This window comes from Acomys minous (assembly GCF_964271855.1).
Source record: "Acomys minous genome assembly, chromosome: 20".
Classification (NCBI taxonomy): domain Eukaryota; kingdom Metazoa; phylum Chordata; class Mammalia; order Rodentia; family Muridae; genus Acomys; species Acomys minous.
Window position 1 is genome coordinate 17,969,018 of NC_140502.1, and position 21,546 is coordinate 17,990,563.

The 21,546-nt window shown below is 54.5% G+C and overlaps 1 protein-coding gene across 2 annotated transcripts in view; it reads left to right on the forward strand.

Annotated features, from left to right (window-relative positions):
• Positions 1-1,972: 1,972 nt before the first annotated feature.
• PRKD2 (protein kinase D2) overlaps positions 1,973-21,546 on the forward strand; it is a 31,478-nt gene continuing 11,904 nt past the window's right edge. Inside the window, exons 1-15 of one of the 2 annotated variants that reach the window (XM_084770995.1) lie at positions 1,973-2,114; positions 2,571-2,938; positions 5,106-5,244; positions 6,324-6,455; positions 7,362-7,516; positions 7,635-7,860; positions 9,145-9,222; positions 9,537-9,690; positions 13,123-13,240; positions 13,816-13,893; positions 15,971-16,229; positions 17,563-17,615; positions 18,418-18,490; positions 19,691-19,797; positions 20,303-20,464. In XM_084770995.1, coding sequence (XP_084627121.1) covers positions 2,699-2,938; positions 5,106-5,244; positions 6,324-6,455; positions 7,362-7,516; positions 7,635-7,860; positions 9,145-9,222; positions 9,537-9,690; positions 13,123-13,240; positions 13,816-13,893; positions 15,971-16,229; positions 17,563-17,615; positions 18,418-18,490; positions 19,691-19,797; positions 20,303-20,464 — 1,974 coding nt within the window. In that variant the 5' untranslated portion in view covers positions 1,973-2,114; positions 2,571-2,698. Of the gene's footprint in view, positions 2,163-2,570; positions 2,939-5,105; positions 5,245-6,323; positions 6,456-7,361; positions 7,517-7,634; positions 7,861-9,144; positions 9,223-9,536; positions 9,691-13,122; positions 13,241-13,815; positions 13,894-15,970; positions 16,230-17,562; positions 17,616-18,417; positions 18,491-19,690; positions 19,798-20,302; positions 20,465-21,546 lie in introns of both variants that reach the window. The other variant, XM_084770994.1, reaches the window with a different exon arrangement.

The following is a 21,546-nucleotide window of genomic DNA, read 5'->3' on the forward strand; positions in this document are numbered from 1 at the left end:
CTAGGTTCCCCGGGCATCTCTCAAGGGGATAGTGGACAGTGGGGGAGGGTCACGCCCTCTGCCTTGGCTGAGTGGAGTCTGGGGAGAAGGATGTGGGGTGAGGGCGCCATGTCAGTGGGAGGGTGGAAGTGGGAGCACATGACCGAATCTCTGTGCCCCTCCTTTCTGTCCCTAAACATGTCTTTCCGGGGAGCAGTGAGCTAGTGAGCGAATGGATGCTGCCATGTGGCAATAAACGATTTGGTTGCAGAACCCTTGCCTGCTCGGGAGCTGAGAGCTAAAACCCCTTTCCTGCCCCATGCCCACTCCTGGGCTGGCAGAACAGTAACCTAGGCAGAGGACATGCAGGTGTCTAGCCTTCAGAGCAGTGCAGAGCCCTCGCCCCTTAGGGCCCGCTCTCCCCCCCACACCCGTGTTTAATGTCAACTTGTAGGGGTTAGGCCTTCATCCCTCACCATCTGTAGCCTCAGAAAGTGGGGTAGGACTGGGAGACGGCATAGTGCATAGTGAGAAGGCCTGCTCAAGGGCTCTCCTGCTGACATTCCAATCAGCTTGCCTCACAGCCTCCACCTTCCAGCACCTCCACAACGTCAAGGGCTAAAAAAGGGCTGTGAGTCCAAGTCCCCAGGCAGGCCAGTGAACATGCTGGGGACACGCCCATCTAGGAGAAGGTGTGGTGGGCATGTGATTTTTTAGCTCCACGTGGCCTTGCCTCCCCCCGCCCCCCATCCCTCTGGGTTCTCTGCAGCTTCCCCAGGTGGTAGTTCGGGTTTTCACTCCAGCCTCAGACTTCCTTCCCCAGCCCCTGCCCCCGGATGTGGTGACAGCCAGCACTGTACCGACCTCAGCTGCCCCCTGCAGCACTAAACCATAGGGGGTGGGGTGGGGTGGGGGGCTCTTGGGGACAAGTTGCTGCTCTCTAAAGCTCCAGCTTCCTGCATGTGAAAACTAGCTGGTAGCCACTGCCTGATTCTTAGGGTACGTGTCAGAATTGCTCCTGATGGGGTTGGGGTTCATTGCACAGACCTGGCTCGTAGGCTCTCAGTATATATGGTCACCTTTTAAGTTTCCTGTTACTGCGCTGTTATTTATTTCAGAGGAGGGTGAAGGTCAGAGCGCAACCCACACAGGAGCTGGTTGTCCTTTGATTACATGAGTGTCCAGGATTGAACTCAGGTCAGAGAGCTGGGCAGCAAGTGCCTTGACCCACTGAGCCACCTCACCAGCGAGATGTTGGGTGATTCAGTTAAAACACAACCACTCAGAAGCTCCTGAGTGATTTCCGTGTCTTCCTTTTTCTCCGCAAAATGAAAGGGCAGCCACATCAACTCAACTTTAGCTGTGTTCCAGGCACCTGTAAGGAAGGCATCTCTGGAATACAGCCTCACAACAGGAAACTAAGACTCAACAGTGGGGAAGCCCCTACCTCAAGTCATACAGCCAGAAAGATGTAGGCCCCCGGGTCTATGAAGTCCTGTTGCTCTTTGGCATGCCACAGCCTTGATTGGCGCACAGGCACTAAACCCCTCTCAGCTCACTGGAGACAGATCTGACACTAAGCTCTCCTGTGCATCCTGAGGCTTCGACTTCCCACCTGTGTACTGTCTGTGTTGTTGAGCTGGGGACGTGGGGTTGGGGGGTGGGTAGAGGAGCAACAGCCGAAGCCACCGGACTTGACACCGATTTCCGATCCTTTCCCTGCGGTGGGCGCCGGATGCGGGCCAGCCTGACAGCTCCCTCGGTCAACTACCAAGCGGCTGCCCCTCCCGCGCGCCTAGGTGGACTGCAGCGAAAAGCCCGCTTTCCAGGCTGGAGCGTGCAGAGGAAGCCCCGACCCTTCCGTCCTACTCCCACCCCCAAAACCAGGTTCTCCCGCCCCCCAACTCCGCGGTGCGGGGTCCCGCCTTCCCCTTCCGCCCCAGGCCCCTCGATCAGGCTCCGCCCCGTGACGTCACGGTACCCTGCGTTGATTGGCCCGCCGCGCCATCGCTCCCGAGACTTCCTTCTGGGCCGCGGCCGCCGACTTAAACTTTGAAGGGGGGGGGGGGAAAAAAGAGCCACCCGCGCTGTGCGACCCTCTCTTGCCCCCCATCCGCCCCGCCTCCGGTAACGCTGTCTTCTCCGCCGGCCCCGACACAACTTTTCTTCAACTTTCGCGACCTGTGAGAGTCTCTTCTTTCAGCCCTGGCCCTGGAGACCCCTCTCTCCCCATCCCTGAGCCAGTCGGGTCCCTGTGATCCACTAGATCCCTGACCGAAGACTCCTGCTGTCTACTACCCCCAAGGCAGAGCATCCTCAGGCCGGTTCTGAGTTTGATCCTGCCGTCAGACCCACTGGACCCTGGGATCCCCTGCTCCGCTCAACCTCCTTTTTTTCCAGGGGCCTTGGATATATGCAAGGTCTTTTGATTCCAGGGACCCTCCCCTACCCGATTTTCCTCTCTGTTTTCTTGCAATCCAGTCTCTGGTTACCCTTTCCCAAACCACTGCTTTTCTTTCTTATCTGTGCTCCCTTCATTCCCCGGCGTGTGACCCACTAGATTCCTTTTTTTTTTTTTTCTCATTGCCCAGGATCCTCGAGTCCCTCAACCTGACAGATTCCTCTGTCTCATGCCTGCGTTTCTTACCACCGCCGCACGAGAGCTCTAGGAGCTAAGTCCCGGAGTGAGCTCCGGGCGGCAGGTCTAAGTCTGGCACTCATGGCCGCCGCCCCCTCCCTTCCCGCCGGACTGCCCGGCTCCCCGGGGTCCGGGTCCCCTCCGCCCCCCGGTGGCTTGGAGCTCCAGTCGCCGCCACCTCTGCTGCCTCACATCCCGGCTCCGGGCTCGGGGGTCTCCTTCCACATTCAGATCGGATTGACTCGAGAGTTCGTGCTGTTGCCCGCTGCCTCCGAGTTGGCTCACGTGAAGCAACTAGCCTGTTCTATCGTGGACCAGAAGGTGAGAGGGCACAGGGGGCTCTCCTGATAAAGGGGAGGGAGGCTTCGGAGGTGGCCTGGGGGTTGTTGGGAGGGGAGACAGGAGCCTAGGGTGACAGACGAGGAGGGGCACTATCCCCCAAGTTGTCCTCACCTCCACCACCGGTTTGAGAGAGGCCCAGATAGGGGTGGGGTGCCCCAGAGGCCTCCCCAAATTGCGTGTCGCTGCTTGTTGTTGTTTTCTGCAGCGGGCAGAGAGGAAGGGAGGGAGGGGCCTGCCAGGTGTGGAGTGGGGAGGAAGGGGCAAGTGGGAGCGGCTGATCAGAGGGGCCTCTGCTGATGGGTCCATCCTGGGCCTCGGTTCTTCGGAAACAGTAGAAATTGAAGCCATACTGGCCAGGGTGATCGGGTGACAAGTGTGGGTGTGGGTGTGTGGACAAGCTGCCAAGAGGCAAGCGAGGTCTCGGGGCGCAGTTCTTCCCCCTTTCCCAGGCCTGAGATGGGGGTGTGAAGGAGCAAGGCACACCTTGTGCACTACTTTGGCACCCCCAAAAGCCTTGCAGACACTTTCCCCTCCCTTAATCCCTTTCTCCATGCTACTCTTAATTTTGGATATCGGGATTCCTCCCCTGAGTGTCACGGCAAGAGGGAACCAAGTTTGATTACATGCTCAGATCCTAGAAGGCCAAAAGTTACAACCAGGCTGGGAGAGGCGCTTGCCAACAACAAGCAAAAGCCCTGGGTCGCATCCCCTCCCCCTAGGAGGAGGCTTGTGTGTCCTTGCAGTGCCTGGTGGTGAAAAAAAAAATGTGAGAACTTCTGAGTAAACATCGAAATCTTTTCACCGAAGGCATTGCAAATATTAGACTCTTAGGTTTATCACGTTTGCTACATCATAAGTATCCCGGATGGCACTGATAATGTGACAGTTACAACTGGAAACCAGAATGTGCAATTCTGTAATTGAGAGCACATTGGAATCCCCAAACATCCGGGTTTAGGCTTTTCTCAGGCTCCTGGAAATAGATCCTTAGGGGAAAGCGGCAGGAACAGGGCCACCTCCCCTGTTTTTCCAGCCGCTTGAGGCTAGTTTAGAACAAGACCTCCTAACTTCCCTAGCACTTTTGTAATCCCACCTCTGGGAAGGCAGAGGCAGGAGGATCACAAGATTTAAATCAGCCCAGGCTACCTATCCAGACCCCCGTCTCAAAGGGATACAAGAAACTCTGATCAAGCCACCATAGGGGCAAGGCGGTATTGATTATTCCGTAGAAGATCAGGGGAGCTGTGCCACCGACTCAACTCCCCAAGACTAGCCCACCTCCCACTCCTTAAGCAGCCCGCCTCACGGGGAAGCAGGCTGTGAGACTCCTGTACATTGCCCCTGGAGTAGAATTCTTTGTATTAGGGTTCAGACCCCCCAGCCTCCCGTCCTCACACCAGGCCTAGCTTGTTTTCTGTCTTCTTCAGGAGGTGCAGGTGCTGCTGTTCAGGGCCCCTTCTTGCCTGCCTGCTTGCGGGCCTTCCCGGTGCCCCACCTGGGCAGTTTCACTTTCTGTTTGACGCTGTTTCATTTCCTGCCCCCTCCCCAGCTGGAACTCGCACACCTGGGTCTTTGGAGCTTTGGATGAAGGCAGGCCTCCCTACTTCTAACTATCTTGAGCACACACCCCACCACCACCCCCCAAAAGGCCTAAGCCCCCCCCCCCCACTCCTTTCTAGTTAATTCTTCCCCAAATGCTGGGCTAAGAGCCAGGTTAACAGGGACAATAGGTTCAGGAAGGAAGCTGGGGTGGAGATGTCGCCAAAAGAGGGGGGGGGGGTGTGATCACTCAGTGTCCCGACAGCTCTGGAAAATTAGAAATGTCCGCTTTGCTCCTGGAGCCTTTAACCTCCCTTTGGCCCCTCAGCCCCACCCCTGCCAGTCTCGCCACCAGACTCTGACCCGAGTTCCCTCCCAGCACACCTGCCCCCCCTCCCTCCCCTCCCCCCCCCCCCCATCCTGCGGCTCAAGCTGAGGTTGGGAGGGGACAGGCAGGAAGCAGTGGGCTGCCAGGGTCTCAGTTTCCGGGGGAAACAGCCGGCCCTGTCTCTAGAGGGTTTCAGTAGGCTGCGGCTGCTTTTCTGTCGCCGCCACCGCCCCACCCCCCACCCCCACCCCCCGCCCCCCGACTTCTCTCGCCCCTCAGTTCCCGGAGTGTGGCTTCTACGGGCTGTACGACAAGATCCTGCTCTTCAAACATGACCCTACATCGGCCAACCTGCTGCAGCTGGTGCGATCGGCCGCAGATATCCAGGAGGGCGACCTGGTGGAGGTGGTTCTGTCGGGTGAGAAGCAGCGGCTACCCAGGCCTCTGGGAGAGGTAGCTAAGGGTGGGCAAGGTGGGGCTCCCCCGGGATCAACGCGTTCCCCGAGGCACAGGCAGGAAAAGTGCCACAACGGTAAAGGCACACGCCTGTAAATCCCAGCACTCCGGAGGGATAGGCAGGAGGATCCTCTGTGAGTTCGAGGCCAGCCTGGTCTACAAATTAAGGCCAGGCCAGCCAAGGCTACACAGAGAAACCCTGTTTCGAAAAAAAACAATCCAAAACAAAAAGAGATGTGCCCCACAGATGTCTTGGGAAAACTAGCTAGCTAATTTACCTATTTATTTGAGATAAGATCTTAGGATGTAGCCTTGCATGGCCTGCAACTCACTGAGATCCTCCTGTCTGACTCTGGAATACTGAGATTAAAGATGTGTGCCATCGTGCCTGGCTAGTTAGCTCTCTCCTTTTGCAGTAGCAGGGATTGAACCCAGCACCTTGCACATTGCCAGGCAAGCACTGAGCACCCTCAGCCCACCAGAACGGTCTTACATTTGTTTAGTGTATGTGTGTGTAAAGCTTAGAGGGCAACTTTGTGGGTAGGGATTCACCAAATGGGGCCCGTGTGTAGCAAACTCAGGTCATCAGGCATGGCAGCTGGCACCTTTTAAGTGCTGAGTATCTCCCCGGATTTTATTTATTTTTGTTGTTGTTATTGTTGTTGTTTTGTTTTTTTTGAGGCAGGGTCCCACTGTGTAGCCCTGGCTGTCCTGGAACTTACTCTGTAGACCAGGCTGGTCTTGAACGCACAGAGATCTGCCTGCCTCTGCCATTAAAGTTCTGCACCACTGCACCAGGCACTCAGGACTGTTTTAATATTGAAAAAAAAAATTTAAGTTCTCTGCCCATTAAGCAACTCCTCACTAACTCCTCCTGCCTTATTAGGAGGCATGTAGATGTTTTGCCCAGTGGGGAGCTGGGATTTTTTGTTTGTTTAATTTCGAGACAGTTTCTCTGTGCAGCCCTGGCCGTCCTAGAACTCTCTTCTCTGTAGACCAGGCATCTTGGCTCAAGTGTATCTTACCCTCCTTGCTGCACAGCCTCAGCCACCTTCGAGGACTTCCAGATCCGCCCGCATGCCCTCACTGTGCACTCTTACCGGGCACCCGCCTTCTGCGACCACTGCGGAGAGATGCTCTTCGGTCTTGTGCGCCAGGGCCTCAAGTGCGATGGTGAGGGAGGGGCAAAGGGACAGGGCGGAGCCCGGGAGGCTGGGGCATGGAGGGCGACGCTAGGAATGCTGGGACTGGGCTAAGGTAAAGGGTGAAGCTTAGAAGGTGGATGAGGTGAGCTCTGTGGGAGATCTTTGGGAGGGGGTTGCAGTTCTGGTTTGTGGGTGGAGGCCCCCAGGTATGGGGGTGGGGTGGGGTGGGGTGGGGCTGGTGTGCTAGGTTAAAGGTCCACTGCAAAGTTTGGGAGATAGGGAGGAGCCTGAGCCCCGGGTTCTGGAACGGGTGCCGCACCTAGGAGATGATCCTTGGTATAAAGTGGGGTTAAGGGTTCCTGGACAGAGCAGTGGAGGGGCTCAGAGTTCAGGTCTGGGGATAGAGCATAGGATAGGCATTTAGGGGCATTCATTTGTTTGGGGTGCCCCACCCTTTTTGCTGTTGAGCGTGCTTGAAGCAAGAGGCGGTTTCTTTTTATTATTATTATTATTATTATTATTATTATTATTATTATTATTATTATTATTATTATTATTTTGCTTGCTTGTTTATTTTTGAGACAGGGTTTCTCAGTGATAGCGTTGGCTATCCTGGACTCGCTTTTGTAGACCAGGCTGGCCTCGAACACACAGTGATCCCCCTGCCTCTGCCTCCCAGGTGTGGAGGCGGTTTCTTTTCTTTCTTTTTTATTTTATTTTTATTTTTTGGTTTTTTCCCTGGACTCACTTTTGTAGATCAGGCTGGCCTTGAACTCACGGCGATCCGCCAGCCTCTGCCTCCCTAGTGCTGGGATTAAAGGTGTGCGCCTCCACACCCGTCTGCCTCAAGGATGTGGTTTCTTAAGATGGGGGTACGCCTAATAGTGAACAGTGGGTTCAGGCTTTGGATCTGATGGTCTTGCGCCCCCTATAGGCTGCGGGCTGAATTATCACAAACGCTGTGCCTTCAGCATCCCTAACAACTGCAGCGGTGCTCGCAAGCGCCGCCTGTCATCCACGTCTCTGGCCAGTGGCCATTCCGTGCGCCTCGGCAGCTCCGAGTCCCTGCCCTGCACTGCAGAGGAGCTGGTGAGAGCCTGAAGAGTGGGGTTGGGTTGGAGGCTAGGGGACGATGGGGCCAGGCAAGTGCTAATATGCTGAATTATTTCTTCCACCCCACCCCCCCCCCCACCTCGCTGCTGGGTAGAGCCGTAGCACCACCGACCTCCTTCCTCGCCGACCACCCTCGTCGTCGTCCTCCTCCTCTTCCTCTTCCTTCTACACAGGCCGTCCCATTGAGCTGGACAAGATGCTGATGTCCAAGGTCAAGGTGCCACACACCTTCCTTATACACAGCTACACACGGCCCACCGTTTGCCAGGCTTGCAAGAAGCTGCTCAAGGGTCTGTTCCGCCAGGGCCTGCAGTGCAAAGGTTAGTGGGAGCCTCCGGGAAGACTGTGGGTCTGGAACTCCGCTCGCGGGCGTGCAGAATCTCCGACCGGCATCCCGAGTCCTGGCCGCTCTGCAGATCGCTGGTGTTCTGGGACCCTAGACGCTTGGAAATCTAGATTCTCAGAGCAGAGTGGAATTCCCGCTACGAAACCCTGAAAGTCAGAGAATTTAGGAGCATTCGAGTTGAGACTTCTGGGGATTGTCTGGGATTACACACCCGTCATCCCATCCTGCACTTAAGACGCAGCGGCTAGGGGACCCGGAGTTCAAGGCTAGCCTTGGCTACATAGTCTGAGGCCAGCCTGAACTGCACGAAGTGGTCTGAAAAGGCTGGAGACACAGCTTTCTTGGTAAGAGTGCCAAGCTAGCATCCCAGAGGCCGCAGGTTTCATCCCCCAGGACTCATCCTGAGCCAGACAGTGCCACGCCTGTTACCTCATCCACTTGACCTGGGAGTTAAGCCACCTTTTGTCTAAGCCAGTTTCTGGCCAACCTAGGCTATAAGAAATCTTCAAAACAACAACAGCAAAAATATCAGGAACAGCTTGGGGCGGGGCAGGAGGGGGTACATACGCCTTTAATCCCAGCCCTCAGGAGGCAGAGGCAGGGTGGATCTCTGTGAGTTCAAGGCCAGCCTGGTCTACAAAGTGGGTCCAGGACAGCCAAGGCTACACAGAGAAACCCTGTCTTGAAAAAACAAACAAACAAAAAACAAAATAACCCCAGAAAACAAAAAATAGTATGCTTGTGGCTCTTACACATGGAGTCATCGCCTCGATCTTTTTTTTTTTTTTTAAGATTTTATTATTTATTATGTATACAGGGTTCTGTCTGCATGTACAGAGGGCACCAGATCTCATTACAGATGGTTGTGATGTGGTTGCTGGGAATTGAACTCAGGACCTTTGGAAGAGCAGCCAGTGCTCTTAACCTCTGCGCCATGTCTCTAGCCCCACCTAAATCTTTTTTTTTTTTCTGAGACTGTTTCTTTGGGTAGCTTTAGCTGTCCTGGATTTGCTTTGTAGACCAGGCTGTCCTCAAACTCACAACGATCCGCCTGCCTCTGCCTCCCGAGTGCTGGGATTAAAGGTATCTCCTCAATCTTTACAGTGCACATTTTCATCCAAGCACTGTTGAGGCTGACTCAGGAGCATGGCCAGGATTTAGATGCTGGCCGGTCTAGGCTCCATAACGAGACCATGTCATAGGTACATAATTCACAGACACACTAACTGTCTCTTTCCTGCCCATCCCTTCATCCCAGACTGCAAGTTTAACTGTCACAAACGCTGTGCTACCCGAGTCCCTAATGACTGTCTGGGGGAGGCGCTCGTCAATGGAGGTGAGGCTCTTCACCTCGAAGAGAGCTGGGGTGGGGCCGGATGGACAGAGGCGCCGGGGGTGGGGCTGGATGGGCGGAGGCGGTGGGGATGGATGGATGGAGGCGGCGGGGGTGGGGTGGGTGGGGGGGGTGGGGACTGGATGGACGGAGGCGGCGGGGGTGGGGTGGGTGGGGGTGGGTGGGGGGGTGGGGCTGGATGGACGGAGGCGCCAGGGTGGGGTTGGATGGACGGAGGCGGCGGGGGGTGGGGGGGGTGGGGGGGGTGGGGACTGGATGGACGGAGGCGGCCCCATCTGATGCCCCTGTCCCCGCAGACGTGCCGATGGAGGAGGCCGCCGACTACAGTGAGGCTGACAAGAGCTCTCTCTCGGATGAGCTAGAGGACTCCGGGGTGATCCCAGGTTCCCACTCAGAGAACGCCCTCCACGCCAGCGAGGAGGAGGAAAACGAGGGAGGCAAGGCGCAGAGGTACGCGGTCGGGGGGACTCTTCAGGGGGCTCTTCCCCAAACAAGCCTCTGCTTTCCCATCTCGAAGATGGGCTTGTATCGGAGTAAGGCTGCAAATGTTCTCAATTCCTGAGCCCCAACTTTGTAAGTGTGGTGGCCCATACCTTTAATCCCAGCATTTGGGAAGACAGAGGCCGGGGCGGATCTCTGTGAGTTTGAGGCCAGCCTGCTTTACAAAGTGAGTCCAGGACAGCCAGGGCTCTGTTACAAAAAGAAATGCTGTCTCAAAAAGAAATAGATAGATAGATAGATAGATAGATAGATAGATAGATAGATAGATAAACAAAATAAAAAAATAATAAATGTTAAAATATTTTTTGTGTGGCCAAGCAGGCCTTTATAGTACTCAGGAAGTAGAGGCAGGTATATTTCTGAGTTCGAGGCTAGCCTGGTCTACAGAGTGAGTTCCGGGACAGCCAGGGCTACACAGAGAAATTCTAGTGTGTGTGTGTGTGTGTTTGTGTGTGTGTATTATGTATATGGATGTTTGTGTGTATGTCTGTGCTCTACATGTGTGCAGTACCCAGGGTGGCCATAAGAGGGCACCAGGTACCCTGGAACTGGAGCTGCAGACAGTTGTGAGCCAGTTGTGGGTGCCGGGAATCAAACCCAGGTTCTCAGGAAGAGTCGTCAGTGCTCTTAACAACTGAGCCATCTTTCCAGCTCTGTTGCTTTTCTTTCGAAAGCATGTTTTTTTTTGCATAATTGAGACTGGCCTCAAGCTGAATGTGAACTTCAGATCCTTTTGCAGGGATGACAGGGTTGAGCCACCATGCCCAGTTTATATGCTGCTGGGACCGACCTCCATGCATGCTCAGCAAGCACCGTACCCACTGAGCTACGGCCCTAACACCCTCGCTTCCTTTTTTTTTTTTTCAAGACCATATTTCAAGTAGCCCAAGCTATCTGGTTCCTTCTGCCTCCGTCTCCCAAGTGCTGTGATTGACAGGGTCTGCCAGCCTAGCATGTACAGTGCCAACTTAAAATTGGACTCTTCCCTGATCCTTTTATTTTATTTTTTTTTCTTGTATTTTATTTAGTTTTCTTAATCTATGTGCATTGGTGTGAAAGTGTCAGATCTTGGAGTTACAGACAGTTGTAAGCTGCCATGTGGGTGCTGGGAATTGAACCCAGGTCCTCAAATAGCTTTTTTTTTTTTTAAGATTTATTTATCGTTATGTATACAGTGCTCTGCCTGCATGTACACCTGCATGCCAGAAGAGGGCGCCAGATCTCAGTATAGATAGTTGTGAGCCACCATGTGGTTGCTGGGATTTGAACTCAGGACCTCTGGAAGAGCAGGTAGTGCTCTTAACCACTGAGCCATCTCTCCAGCCCTACCCCCCACATACCCCCGATCCTTTTAAGGATTTTGTTTCTAAAATTCAAGGGCAATTTATTAGTGTTTGAAAGAGACACAAGACAGAGAAAGTGTGAATCTCCACCGCTGCTGAGGGGTTTTCAGGTTAGAAAAGAGAATGTCCACGGAAGGTGGCAAATCCAGCAGTAGAGGTAAACATACAACTGCCTGGCCAAAGGGGAGGGGGCCTTCAGCGCTGTTCAGTTACAGAGTCCCAGAGTCACTACGTTAGGTGCTGTTTAACACTTACTGCGGGCCCCCGGGGAGCCAGGCCCTGTGCTGAGCTCCTTGGAAAGCTGGAGACCGAGATACAAAGAGGTTAGTTAGGTCCTTGCTAGGCAGCCTGGCTTCCTTCCACTGTAGGATTGGGGCTGGAACTCAGGGCCTTTTGTGTGGTTAGGCATGTGCCCTGCCTCCAGGCCTAAGCCTAAGCCTATAACCAACTTCACAACCTGGCCCTTCCAAGACTCACCTTCGTGCTGGGAGTGTGGCTCAGTTGGTACAGTTCTTGCCTAGCTAGCAGGAAGTCTTGGGTGACCCTCCCCCCCCACCTCAGCACTGTGGCTGAGCACACCTGTACTCCAGTAACTCAGGCTTGGGCAGGAGGATCAGTGATAGCCCATGATACAGGAGGAGGCAATCTCAGGAACCAGAGCCAGGGACTGGAGAGATGGCGCAGCGGCTAAGAGCACTGGCTGCTCTTCCAGAGGACCCAGGCACAGTTGCCAGCAACCACAGGGCCCAGCCATTCAATTTAAGGGATCTGAAATGGCTTTCAGGCACCAGGCTGTGCAAGCAAAGCACTCAGACACATAACTGAAAGAAATCATCATCATCACCACCATCACCATCATCATCGTCGTCATCATCATCATCATCATCCTCGTCATGACAGGCTTTTTCTTTGTAGCCCTTGGCTGTCCTGAAACGCGTTTTGTCGTCTAGGCTGGCCTCAGATTCAGAGAGCTGCCTTCTGAGTACCGGGATTAAAAGCATGCACCACTATGTCCAACTAAAAATAAATCTTTAAAAAAAAAAAAAAAAAGCAAAGTAGGCTTAGGAAGTTAGCTCAGTGTGTGAAGGTGCTTACTGTGAAAGCCTGGTGGCCCAAGTTTGATCCCTATAAGACACATGGCGGAAGGCGAGAACTTGTCCTCCACCTCCACGTCCCAGAGGTGGAACAGGCCCCCCTCCCTCCCCCCCCCCTCTCTGACACACACACACAAAATAATAAATAGATAAAAATTCTTAAAGGGGGATGGGCTGGAGAGATGGTTTGGCGGTTAAGAACACTTGTTGCATGCTGGGCGTGGTGGCGCACGCCTTTAATCCCAGCACTCAGGAGGCAGAGGCAGGTGGATTGCTGTGAGTTCGAAGCCAGCCTGGACTACAGAGTGAGTCTAGGACAGCCAAGACTACACAGAGAAACCCTGTCTCGAAAAAACAAACCAACCCCCCCCCAAAAAAAAGAACACTTGTCGCTCTAGCAGAGGACCTGGGTTTGGTTCCAACGCCCACATCAGGAGCTCGCACTGCCTGTAACTGTAGCTTCTGGGAAAATGACCTTTGCCTCTGTCCTCAGGCACCCACCCCCATACATGTGGCATACAGTCACACAAACACTGGAAATATTTATTTATTTACTTATTTATTCTTTTGGTTTGGTTTGGTTTTTTGGGGGGGGAGGTTGTTGTTGTTGTTGTTTTATTTTTTATTTTTTTAAACAAGTCAGGGTTTCTCTGTGTAGCCTAGACTCACTTTGTAGACCAGGCTGGCCCTAAACTCTCAGCTATCCACCAGCCTCTGCCTCCCGAGTACTGGGATTAAAGGCGTGTGCCACCACGCCCAACAGGTTTTTTTGTTTTTTGTTTTTTTAATTAGAAAAGCAAGAGTCCCTTGCTATGAAAGTCTAAAAACTCAGTAGGGGAAAAACACCCCTGCATTTTCACATGACTGCTCAAAGATGTCCCTGCAGCCCCAGGAGAGACATCAGTTTTGCATGTGACATGTAATGTCTCACCCATCCCCTGCAGCTCCCTGGGATATATCCCCCTGATGCGAGTGGTACAGTCTGTGCGACACACGACCAGGAAATCCAGCACCACTCTGCGGGAGGGCTGGGTGGTCCATTACAGCAACAAGGACACACTGGTGAGTTGTGTGTGGGGCGGGGCTTGTGCACAGACGGGCGGGTCTAGTTTGGGTGGGCGGGGTTAGACCCCTGGGTGGGTGGAGTCAGAATTATGGGCGGGCCCGGGAGAGTGGGTAAGTGAGGCCCGTTGGGTGCGACTAGATTTAAAGGTTTGTTGAAAATGCTTGAGCAGGCAGAGTAGTCAGTGGCCAGAAGGGCGGGGGGCGGGGGGGGGGGCTAGGTGGGCTGGGATGGAGAGGAGGAGGACCAGGAAAGTCCAGGTAAATGGAGTCTAGGAGCTGCGGTTCTGAAGGCAGTACGAGAAACACAATCGAGGGTATGTTAGAGGAAGGAGGCTGGGCAGGAGGATGTTGAGCCAGGCAGGTTGAGGGTGGGGTGGCTGGTGAGTGAGGCCAGCAGAGCCACAGTCCCAGGCTAGGAGCAGGCTGGGTGTTGTTCTTGCGAACGACCTGACTGCCAACCTCACCCTGACCATGTCTGTCTGTCTGTCTTTCTTTTTTAAATTGAATTAAATTAAATTAAATTTTTATTTATTTTTATTTATTTATTTATTTTGACCATGTCTTTCTGACAGAGGAAACGGCACTACTGGCGCCTAGACTGCAAATGCATTACCCTCTTCCAGAACAACACGACCAACAGATACTACAAGGTGGGCCTGTGTCCCCCTCCTGCTTCCTCCTCCTCCTCCGGTGGCCACCCCAAATCCTCACAACTCCCACAGTCCCCCACCTACTGTCCGGCTGACTCTAGTCGTGGGGCCAGCACTGTCCGTCCACTTGATTCCAGCCTTGGTGCTTCCCAGCTGGGGAGCGGGGCACGTTCCTTCGCCTTTCTGGGCCTCCCTCATTTCACCTGTGGAAAAAGTCTCAAAGACTAGTTCTACCCTAAGGCGGGAGCGAAACCTCGGAAATAAGCCACGGAAAGCAGTGAGCTCGTGGGCCCGACTTGTACGAGGCTCCTAATGGTGTAACTGGCCTGGCCTGGAACACACAGATCTGCCCGCCTCTGTCTCTCACGTGCTGGGTATAAAGGCGCCTGCCACCGGTGCCCAATAAGCCCGCTATAACTTTAAAGTTAATTGGTGGCCTCGGGCTTGTGTCTTCTGCAGCTCCCCTGCTGGGCACTGTGTTACCCTGACTGTGGCTCTTCACAGTGGTCTCTGTAGTGTGACTTGGGTCCCCTGTGGCCCCGGGAGTCATGACTCAAAACTTCAGAGTCAGCGGACATGATGATGCAGCTGGGATCACTTTGGCGCTCTGGGAGGCAGAGTTCAAGACCAGCCTGGCCTACATGAGACCCTGTTTCAAAAGTAAAATACAAGTGGAGCTTGCCTGTAATCCCAGCACTCTGGGAAGCAGAAGTAAGCTACAGAGAGAGAGAGAGTCCAGAGCAGCCAGGGCTACACAGAGAAACCGTGTCTCGAAAAAACAAAACAAAACAAAACAAAAAGTAAAATGTACACGTACAAAACATCGTTAGTGCTCCAGTGACTCCATTGATCTGGGAATAAACATCAGGTTTCCCAGCCTCCGCCATATCTTCTTGACATGCCCAGGTCTGCTTCTTCCTTCTTACCTTTCCATATCGCTATCTCGCCACATAGGTTGTTGCGTAAGTCACTTTTTCAAACCCAGGGTCCAACTTAGGCCTGGCAAGCACTCTACCACTGAGCCACGCCCCCAGCCCCTCCCTGGGGGATTCTAGGCAGGGGCTCTACCACTGAGCCACGCCCCCAGCCCCTCACTGGGGGATTCTAGGCAGGGGCTCTACCACTAAGCCATGCCCCCAGCCCCTCCCTGGGAGATTCTAGGCAGGGGCTCTACCATTGAGCCACATCCCCAGCCCCTCACTGGGGGATTCTAGGCAGGGGCTCTACCAGTGAGCCACGCCCCCAGCCCCTCCCTGGGAGATTCTAGGCAGGGGCTCTACCACTGAGCCACGCCCCCAGCCCCTCACTGGGGGATTCTAGGCAGGGGCTCTACCATTGAGCCACATCCCCAGCCCCTCACTGGGGGATTCTAGGCAGAGGCTCTACCAGTGAGCCACGCCCCCAGCCCCTCCCTGGGGGATTCTAGGCAGGGGCTCTACCACTGGGCTATGTCCCCAGCCCTCCTTCTACTTTTAATTTTTGAAGCAGGGTCTCACCAAGTTGCTTAGGCTAGCCTTGAACTTGTGATCCTTCTGCTGCAGCCTTCCATGTGACTAGGGTTATATGCTTGTGCCACTGAGCCTGGCTGCCACTTAGCTTTTTTCTCCTTACTTCTGCCCCACCCCTTTCCTTCTTCCTTCTTTCCTTCCATCTTCCCTCAGTGCTTTACCTGCCCTGTAGTCCTTGCACTTTCTCCTCCACAGCCTCCTTCCCGTCTGCTGTTTTGTCTCATGGACTTTCCACCCATAGCCATAAACCGCAGCTCCTTGCTCCAAACCTTTCCGTAGCTCCCTGTGGCCCTTAGACAAAATGTAGCCACCTCTAGAAGGCTCCCTGTGGCCGTGTGCAGACTCATGTATTGAACCCAGCACGATTCCTCAGGGCCTTTGTCCGTGATGGTTTTTTTTCTCCGTGGCATCTGCCTGCTCTATGGCTAACATGGGTTCTACTGGCAGGCCTTCCCTGTCTACGCAGGCCAGGCCTGTCCTTGTTGACTCTGGCTCTTATGCGGAGAGCCGGGGAGCTGCAGGGGTGGCCCACTAAACTTGCCTGTACTGACAGTCCCATCCCTTGCCAGGAAATCCCCCTGTCTGAAATCCTTGCAGTAGAGTCGGCTCAGAACTTCAGCCTCGTACCTCCGGGCACCAACCCACACTGCTTCGAGATCATCACGGCCAATGTCACCTACTTTGTGGGCGAGACACCTGGCACGGCCCCAGGAGGGCCGAGCGCGCAGGGGACGGAGGCCGTTCGGGGCTGGGAGACAGCCATCCGCCAGGCTCTGATGCCCGTTTTTCTCCAAGATGCACCCACTGCCCAGGGCCACACACCACACAGTAAGTCCCCACTCTTGGGCGCTCGAGAGGGTCCTAGGTATCCTGGGGACTGACTGACCCACCTGAAGGGAGGCAGGGCTGTGGTGGGCTTGGGTCGGGGTTTGAGTCTCTGGGAAGCCCCTGGCCCGATACGACCTTGGGGAGGTCGTCTCTGAGCCTAGCCTGGGGGATTTTCCCGAGTGCCTCTTCTGTGTACCAGTCTCTAGGGCAGGACTGGCTTGTAAACGCTCGGAAGCTAGGGCACTGGACTGGAGAAAGGACATCTGTGGCACAGTGTGGATCAGAGAGAGGAGTCAGGAGAGAGCCGCCTTCTGCACATGAGCAGCAGAGGGCGGGGTCAGTGGGGTCAGTATGTCAGGAACACGCAGCACATTAGGATGGGTTGAAGCCGCAGATGGATGAAGCTTATATGAGCCTGCGTGTCATACAGGGCCCTGAGCTTCCTCCCGTGGGTACTGGAGAGCTGTGGCAGAGTCAAGTGTAGAGGAGGGACGGGGTGAGCATCGAGAGGAGGACAGGATCGAGCCAGGCATACCAACATAACACTACTCATTCTAGCACTCTTGAGGTGGAGACAGGAGGATAGCTGTGAGTTTGAGGTTAGCCTGGGCTCAACAATGATGTCAAAGCCAGACTGAGCTATGTAGCAAGACTCTGGCAAAGAAGAACGAGTAGGGAAGGGAGAAAGAGGAAGAAAGGGGGGAGGACAGGGGGCCGGAGAGATGGGCTCAGTGGTGAAGAGCGCTCGGGCTCCAGGCGACCATGTGCCCTCTGCTGGCCTCTGTGGGCAACTGCACTCAGGTGCGGGCGCACACTCAGCAGTGAAAATAAAATCTCTTTTAAAACGAGGGAAAGGCAAGGGGCAAGCTTGGGGCAAGGAGAACAAGGGAGATACTGGGGTGAGTTGTAGGTGGGGGCAGTAGATGGGGCATGGGGAGGTGGGAGAAGAGAGGCTTTTATTGGAGTGGCAGGAGCCAACTGTAAATGCCTCAGTTGGCTTTGTAACGTACTGAGGTCACTTCCAGGGAAGTTGCTGAAACCTACTGCTGCTGACCCCCCCAGCCTCGGTTTCCCGCCCTGTTAGTTCTGTGGACGGGATGAGCATGCCTCCCTTCCTCAGCACTGAGGATGCTGGGTAAACACTGGGCTTTGAGAGTGTGAGGTCCCATTTGGAGCCTCTCGGTACGGTATCTGGTTTACTCTGGGGATGCTCCTATTCCCAGATGAGGGCGTTAAGGTTGGGAGTGTAGCCTGGGGAGGCACAGGTGCCCTCTGTGCTGAGCCCGGAGCCCACTCACGAGTCTCTCCCCCTACCCCCCGCTCCTCCTCCTAGGGCAAGCTTCTCTGAGCATCTCTGTGTCCAACAGTCAGATCCAAGAGAATGTGGTAAGTCTCCTGCCAGTGCAGGGCATCTTCTTTCTGTCTTAATTTCATCTTCGGTCATTAGGACAAAATGCTCTGCTCAAAGCAAACTTGGGGGGGGGGGCAGCACCCACATGGGTGGCTCCTGACCCCTTTCCCTGTAACTCCAGCTCCAGAGGAGCCCGTAGCCTCTCTCCTGGCTGCCTTGAGTGCCTGTACTCAGCATGTACACAAAGATACACATACATACACATAATTGAAAAGAAAATTAAAAAAAAAATTTTTTTTTGAGCCACTTAGGAGAGAAAGAGCTCAAAATTCCAGGCGGCAGCCACCGCGGCAGGACCTTCCAGCAGCTGGCCACATCTGGAGGCACCTGCACCGGCTGGTCCTGCCGCTCAGCTCCCTTCCTCCTCCTCTATACAGTCTAGGACCCAGAGGCAGGGAATAGTGCTGCTTACTGTTTACCTGGGCCATTAAAAGATAACCTCTGGGACTGGAGAGATGGCTCAGAGGTGAAGAGCACTGGCTGCTCTTCCAAAAGTCCTGACTTCAATTCTAAGCAACCACATGGTGGCTCACGACCATCTATAAATGAGATCTGGCGCCCTCTTCTGGCCTTCAGGTGTACATGCAAACAAAACACTGTGAATATGATAAATAAATAAATCTTCAAAGAAAAAGATAAGACAACCCCTCACAGGCCAGCTTGACCCTGGGCCGACCTTTCTCAGCCGACAGAACTCTCACACCTGTCGGCTCCCTTTCCCTTGACCCTCTTGCGTTTCCAATTTGCACCCATGAGTGCTGTCTTTTCGCCTCACAGGACATCGCCACTGTGTATCAGATCTTCCCGGATGAGGTGCTGGGCTCCGGGCAGTTTGGAGTGGTCTATGGAGGTAAAAGATGCCACAGGCTGAGTCAGGTGGCGCCATGCCCTTCCTGCTGCCTGCCTCTTGGTTGGTTTGGCTTGGGAACCTGGACCCCATGTGCAAGAGCTCGCAGGCTCCTTTTCTCATCAGGAAAGCCAGTAGGGCTTCTTGAAGCCTCTTATCAGGAGGAAATGTACATTCTTGCTTCTGATTGGTTATGAGTGTTCTGGGGGCCCATGCTGTCCGTTGCCCTTCTCGAAGCTCTATCTGTACCTTTAATTTGTGGCCCAAGGTGCCCTCAAGCTTGTGATCCTCTTGCCTCAGTCTCCCAAATGCTGAGCTAGTAGGATTGCCCCCACCATGCCTGCCTTGTTTATTTTCCTTCTGTCTTTTTCTGCCAGTGAAACTCCGGGCAGTCTGTATGCTAGGCAGGGCTCTGCCACTGAGCCACGCCCCCAATGCCTCCCTGGGGGATTCTAGGCAGGGGCTCTACCACTGAGCCACATCCCCAGTCCCTCACTGGGGGATTCTAGGCAGGGGCTCTACCACTGAGCCACATCCCCAGTCCCTCACTGGAGGATTCTAGGCAGGGGCTCTACCACTGAGCCACGCCCCCAGCCCGTTCTCTGGGGGATTCTAGGCAGGGGCTCTACCACTGAGCCACGCCCCCAGGCCCTCACTGGGGGATTCTAGGCAGGGGCTCTACCACTGAGCCACGCCCCCAGGCCCTCACTGGGGGATTCTAGGCAGGGGCTCTACCACTGAGCCACGCCCCCAGCCCGTTCTCTGGGGGATTCTAGGCAGGGGCTCTACCACTGAGCCACGCCCCCAGCCCCTCACTGGGGAGTCTAGGCAGGGGCTCTACCACTGAGCCACGCCCCCAGCCCCTCATTGGTGGATTCTAGGCTGGGGCTCTACCACTGAGTCACGCCCCCAGCCCCTCATTGGTGGATTTAGGCAGGGGCTCTACCACTGAGCCACGCCCCCAGCCCCTCACTGGGGAGTCTAGGCAGGGGCTCTAGACTGAGCCATACTCTAGCCCCTCTTCTCCCACTTTTACGCCCCATCCATCCTTTTCATCCTACCCCTCATACTGAAAACTCCCCCGAGAAACCTTGATGGCCTGCAATATTTTTGCCCCAGTCCATCCGCGTCTCCATAGAGGGGTGGAAGGAACTGGGAAGTCTTGCTCTCTGATCCTTTAGCTTTCCTGTGCCCCGCCCTCAGGGAAACACAGGAAGACTGGCAGAGACGTTGCCGTGAAGGTCATTGACAAACTGCGCTTCCCCACGAAGCAGGAGAGCCAGCTCAGGAACGAAGTGGCCATTCTCCAGGTGACCCACAGGGATCATGTCCCAGCCACGCCCCTGCATGCGAAGAGCCCGCCCCCTTCCTTGCTTACTGCTTTTAAGTACCACCCGAGCCACAGTGTAGGGGTGATGGAGTTAGGCTTCCTGGAACAGAAGGTATACATCCCGGAACTGACGGGTGTTCTGAGCAGAGAGGGGCCAGGACCAGCCTGTGCAGGTGACAGGGAACCCTAGAGCCATGGAAAAATGAGGGCGGGGAGGTGGATGGGAAGACGCCCAGTGGGCTCTCTTCTAAAGCTACCTAGGGAGGCATAGGAAGATTTTGTGGGTTGGAGGACCAGCGATGGAGCACTTGCCTAGCATGCGCTGGTGCCAGAAGAAAAACAGTCAAACAGCTTGCTGATTTCCCAGCCTTCCCGCCATCCGGATCCTTCTGCCTCCCAAGCCTTGCCCAGAAGTCCGCTAGGCAAAGCCACCTCCTGTCACAGTGACCCTCAGCCCTGATCCCTCTTCCCCCGTTCCCGAACAGAGTCTGCGGCACCCCGGGATCGTGAACCTTGAATGCATGTTCGAGACCCCTGAGAAGGTTTTCGTGGTGATGGAGAAACTGCACGGGGACATGTTGGAGATGATCCTCTCCAGCGAGAAGGGCCGGCTTCCTGAGCGCCTCACCAAGTTCCTCATCACGCAGGTGCGCTGCGCGCCGTGGACTCTGGCGCCCTCTGGCGGAGGCCCGGAGAGCAGTCTCGTGCCTTTGTGGCGTCTAGAGGGCAGATGAGAGAAATAGAAAACATTATTAATAGCAGTAAGAGATAAATAATAGAGAGACAGAAGCCCGGTATGGTGGTGCCTGCTTAGGACTTGAGGGGCTGAGGTAGGCCAGATCTCTGTGATCACAGAGATCAAGGCCAACCTGGTCTTCGTAGTGAATTCCAGGACAGCCAGAGCTACATTGGGAAACTCGGTTTCAAAAGACAGACAGACAGACAGAGAATTAATTAATTAATTAATGACAGGGGCTCAATAAATACTACGACACTATTATAGTCTCCCTGTGGCATCCCCGGCCACCATGGGTGACAATACCCACCATCCAAGGTGGAGGGCTCTCTTTGTCACCTCTGTGTCTCCAAATACTCGCCAGCCTGGGACAAGCCTGGGACAGAATCAAGGGTAGAGTGTTGGTCAGAGAACCTAGAGAAAGGCCTGAGAGGAGAAAACAAAACAAAACAATTCCTCCTTTCATAATAATAGCTATTTTCGGAGCTATTTTTGCAATCTCCCTGAGTGTTTGGATTAAAGGTGTGCACCACTACCCGTGGCTTCCTTTTCTTTTTTTTCTTTTCTTTTCTTTTTTTTTTTTTTTGAGAAAGGCGCTTAGGTAGCTCAGGGTAGCCTGGAGCTCACTGTGTAGGTGAGCATGACCCTCGAGTGCCGGGAGATTGTGGATTTGTACCACCACGCCCAGTGTATGCAGTGCAGGGATTCAAATCCAGGGCTCTGCGGGCAGCCCCTAATGTTTGCATAATTAAAAGGACTCATGTTGTCCAGGCTGGCTTTGCATCCAAAGTTGGCCTTGAATCCTGGTCCTCCGGCTGCCTTTACTTCCCAAATGCTGGACTAGCGCTGTGTGAGCTGCCGGGCAGTTTAAATAACCCTTTAGGCTGCTGACTCTCTGGCTCCATTGGTAGAAGGCCTGCCTACCTGGCGTGCTCCTAGCCTTGGGTGGGGACCTTCAACACTGTATAAATGGAGCACGGAGCCGGGCGTGGT